The sequence below is a fragment of the Nuphar pumila genome, chromosome 15, assembly GCF_984573655.1.
Source record: "Nuphar pumila chromosome 15, dmNupPumi1.hap1.1, whole genome shotgun sequence".
Taxonomy (NCBI): Eukaryota; Viridiplantae; Streptophyta; class Magnoliopsida; order Nymphaeales; family Nymphaeaceae; genus Nuphar; species Nuphar pumila.
Genome location: NC_143263.1, coordinates 10,658,296 through 10,664,730, shown reverse-complemented (window position 1 = coordinate 10,664,730; position 6,435 = coordinate 10,658,296). Strand labels below are relative to the sequence as shown.

General features: G+C 40.7%; 1 protein-coding gene across 1 annotated transcript; it reads right to left on the bottom strand.

The window, feature by feature from the left end:
- Positions 1-3,945: 3,945 nt before the first annotated feature.
- Positions 3,946-5,908, bottom strand: LOC149814462 (protein GAST1-like). The gene is made up of 4 exons (XM_089989224.1): positions 5,775-5,908; positions 4,768-4,812; positions 4,427-4,460; positions 3,946-4,299 (listed from the first exon to the last, which is right to left on the bottom strand). The coding sequence occupies exons 1-4, from the start codon at positions 5,835-5,837 to the stop codon at positions 4,118-4,120; spliced, it is 324 nt and encodes a 107-aa protein (XP_089845350.1). The 5' UTR covers positions 5,838-5,908; the 3' UTR covers positions 3,946-4,117.
- Between the last annotated feature and the right edge of the window lie 527 nt (positions 5,909-6,435).

Below are 6,435 nucleotides of genomic sequence, written 5' to 3'. Positions count from 1 at the left end.
TACCCTACCGTTTCTGGCGGCAATGATAAGTAGCAATCTCTGGCGTTCAAATTTCGGGCGTGACAGCGGGTCGTAGCAACTAACCGATCCGGGTCCGGATACATTCCACGGTTTACGTCTCGAGTGCGTTTGGCTATCTGTTACGTGAGTACTCATAAATCCATCTGATCCAATCTATATATCATTTCTTAATTATACCAAGAACTCCACGTAATGAAAAAATAATATATGCATATGTATATATATATATATATAATCCATCTGATCCAATCTATATATCATTTCTTAATTATACCAAGAGATCATGTTGATTGTTATTAACAGGGCTTGATGGACGACCAGTGCAAAAATTGCTAGCGGTGGTTTTTTAGCACTACTAAAGGTCCAAACAAAAAAATGAGACCTTTAGCGATGGTTTTTCAGGCAAAATGCACGAAAAACACGTTTTTGCGTCTCTTATATATATATATATATATATATATATATATATATATAGAGAGAGAGAGAGAGAGAGAGAAGGGGATAATGTGTGTCTGACACCCAAAACGAACATGTGCCCGACTTTGATCTGGGATGACCACCGCTTAATAAGCTGGGCAGATAAAATTTCCTTAACGGCGGCCATGATCGCCGCTAAAGGAGTATTTTACCCATTAACATGTGCCTGCTGCCGATCGGCGCACGTCCAAGTAACAGTGGACAAGGTTTTTGTCCACGGTTACTCCCATCCCTATATATATATATAACTGAATAAATGGGCACATACTAAATGAAACATGATATTGAATTTTTCTTGTTTTTTTTTTTCAAATTCTGACCTCATAGATGTGTTATTGATTTACTAAAAACGACACTTGGATCATGCATTTTTTATAGAAAAAATGGTATTTAGAGCCTTGAAATTTTATGAAAATTACAACTTAATGGTTTTTTAAACCTTATAAAAACCTATTCATACATCAGAATCAAATGCTCCCAGAAGCAATTCCTATAAAAACAAGCATATAAATGACATATGTACAGTCAAAATTTTGAAAAAACACAAAAATCCAATAACATGTTTCATGTAGCACTGTTCCCAGGTTTATATTTCATGTATATATATATATATATATAAGTAATGAGTTCATGATAAACCACCTTGATGCTAAATCGGAGCTAAAGCGTGGCAGGCAAAAATCACATTTTTTTTACTTTTACTGGCGTTTTTAGTGCGCCACTAAAAGCAAGCACATTTTTTAAAAAGTCTTTACTGGTGCACTAAAAGCATCAGCCCCAAACCCTTTACCAGCGCTTTTAGTGCATCTGTTTTCCGCATGCTGACCAGCCATCAACACCTGCGATGGTTAGTTAGCGCGCTTTAGCTCCAATTTAGCACCAAATGGGTTTAGCACAGACCCATTTTTCTCTCTTTCTATGTATATCACTATCATTTCACTTACCATGTGACAAAGACGTTGGTGGCACAAGTGGACACGCTCAAACACAGACACGAACAATGACATGTACTAATAATATTTTAATATTTTTTAATGTTTTAAAGTATTATTTAAAAAAAAATGCATTTTTTAACATTAAAATATAAAAATTAGTTTTAAGGCCTTGAAATAGCAGTTAGCCTGCAGAGGGTTGCTTAAATTGGTTAGGGCAAGCATCGTAATGTCTGAAGGCCTTGAAATGTCACCATTTTGATTCTCCTTAAGATCAAACTGGCAATAGACATGGAGCAACACTGTGGGTCGATTTACTCTCACAAGGTTTACCACTATAGGATGGGGTGGCGTTTGATAGCTCAGACACCAGTGTCCGAGGCCTCACTGCTCGACACAAACACCAATCATGCAGGATGCCTGGAACACAGTGCCCTGCCCATCCAGTGGGACACATTTTTAGGTGGTCCACCCTTCGTCCTAAGGCAATGTTCAAACAAGACTAGCTCTACGTAATTGATGGGTTTCTTGTTCTAAAAAAAGATAAAATGAAAAATGACTAGCTCTACCTTAATACATGTGGTCTTTGGGTATGATGATTTTTATTATATAATTTCTTTAACTAGTAAATGAAAAATATTAAGGGTTGACTCATCTCATACCAATCTCATGTTGTGTTATAACGCTAGAGGTGCATTACAATTAAAAAGTTCTGTATAGAACTGATTAATGTGTGATTAACTGACATAATAACCACGATATTTTCATTGCCTCTTAAAATTCTTATAATGCAAAGCACTGATAACTTCAATAATTCTTATCAGTTGCCAAGCTATTTTCCCCAATCTTGACGCTACATTGGGGGTCGTCTTTCCCTCTCCCAATATCTATCTCCATCCTCCCTCGTCCCCTTCTCTTGGCTTTCCAGTTTCTAACCCTTTTCCTTCCTTGGTTCGGGTCCTTCCCTCTCGCCCTTGCTTTCTTCCCTGGTTCGGATTGCCTCATTTCCCGGACCTGGTTGGACCCGACCCCAACCTTCCTTTCGGAGCTAGACCGCTTTGGGGGTTACGCTATTGCTGCATGACCCATATGAAGGGGCCGGATCCTAGATGAAAGTAAAATGAACTTCTCTTAGAGAAGTCATAAGCGGCCTGTTTCAGGAGGGGATATGCTTCCACTAGAGATGGCAGTGGACCGGGGGAAAGCGGGGCCCTGCCCTGCCTCGCCCCGTTTGGACTGGGGATGAAGGGTATGAAACGGGGATGGAGGCGGGGACGAAGGTTAAAATCCATCCCCGTCCGGGGATGGAGGCGGGGATGGATGTGCACTTTTCCCCGGCCCGCCTCATCCCCGCCCCGACTACTTTTCCCTGCAATATCCCCGCCTCATCCCCGTTTGAACCAGGGATGGAGGACATGAAACGGGGATGAAGGCGGGGGTGGAGGATAAAATTCATCCCCGCCGGAGATGGAGGCGGGGGTGGAGGATAAAATCTTGAGGCAGGACGGGGGTGGAGACCTTGAACCTCGCCCCGCCCCGCCCCGCCCCGCCCCACTGCCATCCCTATCTTCCACAGGTTAGCCGTTCTTTATCCTGAGTAAGCCCTCTCTCTTATTCAAGAGAGAGATAGGCGCTGGTGGTTTCACCTTTCTGGGTAGCCGTTACCCAACTTACATGGTGGTTTCACCTGGGTAGCCGTTACCCAACTTACATGGGACTTACTGATTTTCTTTTTAAAGAAAAAAAAATTGATAACAGTTTCAATTATTCGAACTTATACTATGTTCAAAGTGCATCGTGCGGATAAGGCTCCTTTACAAACGTGAAGTTTCACGAGTTGAAGAGAAAGTAGGCCCACGTCTCTCATCAACCTAAGAAACTCTTCATGAAATATGGTCACTATGGTCACGTATAACCAACACCATCTCCCACTTCTCTCCCTCACTCTCTTTCGCCTTGTTGCTCTTTTCCCTTTCTCCGGCCTACTTCCCCTTCCTCGTCTTCCTTCCCGGTTCCTTTGCCCCGGCCCATAGGCTGTAACTCTACCGAGACTGCCTCTCCTATTCCCAGCATCTCTGCAATTCTCTTCTGCTGCTTGGTTCTTCAGTCTTCCAAGCCCTTGACTGTATTTATACATGTCCAACGAAAGAGAGCATTGGAAGAAAGTCCTGTAAATTTAAATGTGGTAGTAGTACAGTGAACGGCTTGTTTTTTCGATACAAACATGTAATCTCGGGACTATTTTCTATCATGGAAACACTTTGACAACTTTACACATGGTTGTGATCGCCTGTCGGGGCTTACTTTGTAAATTCAAAAGCTAGGCTAAGAAACCATGCTTCATGATTGTGGAACGCTTGTCAGGGCTTTATTTTTAAAATTCTAACAGCAAGGACCAAGAATTCATTTTCCATTTATAACGTAATGAGAAGGAAAATAAATGGAAGAGAAGAAACTTGTTTTTCTCGACGAACAGAGTCCCATCAACAATTTGAAGATCATAGCCATGTGACACAAATTTCTTCAGCATTCAATGGGGAAGAAAAGATTCATTGTTCTTTTAGTACTTAAAAATACAAAATAGTATGCAGTGAGCTATGAGAGCCATTAGTAGAAAGTACACTGACTATAATAACATTGCATAAAGTGGTACAATACCATGTCATACAAGCATGGAACTAATGTGTTCAAGGACACTTTGGTCCTCCACTCTTAGTCTTCCAGTTGGCATAGCAAGGGCAGACTTGCTTGTTCCCATAAGTACCAGGCGGCACACACAAGCATGTAGCACAACACTTTTCACAAAAGAAGAGGCATGGCTTCTTGTAAGCAGTTGCAGAGCACCTCATATTGCACCTTGGGGTACATTCTGCAAAATTACCACATGGGGGTCAATTTGGCATATATATATATATATATATATATATATATATATATATATATATATATATATATATATATATATAGAGAGAGAGAGAGAGAGAGAGAGAGAGTACCTTGAGGATGAAGACTGCCTTGTGTGACTCCATACTGCAAGGCAAGACCCCTGATGTTAGTTATGAACATATGAGCAGTATCTTTTTTCATATTTACACAGAGAAACCACCCCAGGATCAGAGACCTAGCCGCATTAGCTTTGCTTGTTGTACTTTTGGTCGCTGTCCTGGCAGCATAAAATTCTATGGGCTAAACCTTTACCCCAAAAGAGTCGTCATTGAACCTAGACCACCTGCCTAGTGGCCCAGGTCCCATCCCACTATGCCAAATCCCTTTGGGGCTAGACATAAGAGCAATATGATTAAGGGTGAGCTAGAAAGGGTTTTGGGGATAATCTCACCATGTTGGCAAAGTTTGCTTGTGATAGAGTAGTCTCTGCATCAGCCTGGAAACATAAAATAACGTTAGCAATGACGATTATGATGACAACAGTAGCACGAAATCATCGAAGACATCGCTCTCCTCGTGATTATTTGATATTCCCTTATAAGTGAGCGTATGTTGCACTCCTATCTAAGGGAAGCCACTTTTCCTTGAAAGCTATGCCCAAGCGAGAAAATGGAAGGAGGTGTGATAGTGTGAACCCATTTTGACATAAAGGCTTTGTTGCATTTATTATGTGAGCTCTACCACATGTTTTTTATGAAAATACTAGAAAAAAGACCTCTTTGGTAATGGTAAGAAAGAGGACCCATCTTGACATGAAAGATGCTTTTTTGCATTTATTATGTGAGTTCCACCCCCATATTTCTTATGAAAATACTAGAAAAAAATGACCCCCTTTCATAGACGATCCATTTTGACATGAAAGATGCTTTTTTTTGCATTTATTATGTGGGCTCCACCACATATTGCGCAAGGGGACCTCTTGCATAGGAAAGGCTGTGAAGCCAATGGTGGCTCCACTTGTCTGGTAGGAACAGCAAGTGCACGCCACCTTGTATTGGGACGTGGCAAGTTAAAATCCCAATGGTATGATTGTATATCCGGCAGGAGATACCTAACCCCAGCTTGCCTGTCTAAAAAAATGCCACCAAAGAGAATACCAATCAAATAGACAACCAACTATGTTCTGCAAGTTCACTGCAAAATGAACCACATCAAATGGTATCTTGGACAGATTATAATCTAATGGCCTATCTGGGACCTGTATACTGCTCTTAATATACTAGTCTTATTGGATTAATTTGCATAATGTTTTCTCACAGATTAAAACGTAGACCATACAAACTATTGTCCATAACAAAACATCTGAAATTTGATGAACCATACTAACATCTTTTCCTGAAAAAAAAAATGAACCATATATGAATATTAAAAACAATCACAAGCAAGCTATGTTCTTACCTTACTTTCCCACAAGAGAAGCAATAGCACCAAACAAATCAAAGAACCTTGACGCACTGACATTGCAGAAGAATGGAGAACAACTTAAAACAAAATCTCTTTTTTTCTTTTGAAAAATATGATGGTTGTGGTGAATGCTTGATCAAGGAGAGGCTATTTATAGTGAAGAGTGCACATTTGACTGACCAAACTGCCTTTATCCATGCAGGCAGTGGGGTTGGTTAGGACCATTGATGCAGAGCTACTGTTGGCACTAGCTAAAAAAAGTGACATTATTATTGTATTGGGGGATGAAAACATGTAGCATTATCTTCAACCATGTGAGTAGATTGGGTGGGGGCAGTGGATCCCATGCATGTGCACCCACATGGAACTAGTACGCAGATTCACGCAATCTCTCTGACTTTTGCAATCATCATACAGTACGAAACACGTGAAGGGACTAAGAACCTGGCCACAGCACCATGTGCACCAGCTCTTCTGTAAAGGAGTTCATACATGCCAACAATCGTGCTTGAACCATGATAGTAAATTGCTTGGCTGGTTGCATAGATTAGGTAGTTGCTTGCTAAATCCTTCATGAAGATGATTACAATATTGTATCACTTTTTGCAAAAAAGATTTGATCATTATATGCTAATAAATTCGCCATGCAGGTTGT

What these genes read in the sequence shown, in the direction of transcription:
- LOC149814462 (XM_089989224.1), bottom strand. Translation starts at nt 5,837, where the DNA reads ATGTCAGTGCGTCAAGGTTCTTTGATTTGTTTGGTGCTATTGCTTCTC. An exon ending in TTCTCTTGTGGGAAAGTAAG is followed by an intron (nt 4,813 to 5,774) that starts GTAAGAACATAG and finishes TTATGTTTCCAG; the next exon opens with GCTGATGCAGAGACTACTCT. An exon ending in AGGCAGTCTTCATCCTCAAG is followed by an intron (nt 4,300 to 4,426) that starts GTACTCTCTCTC and finishes GTAATTTTGCAG; the next exon opens with AATGTACCCCAAGGTGCAAT.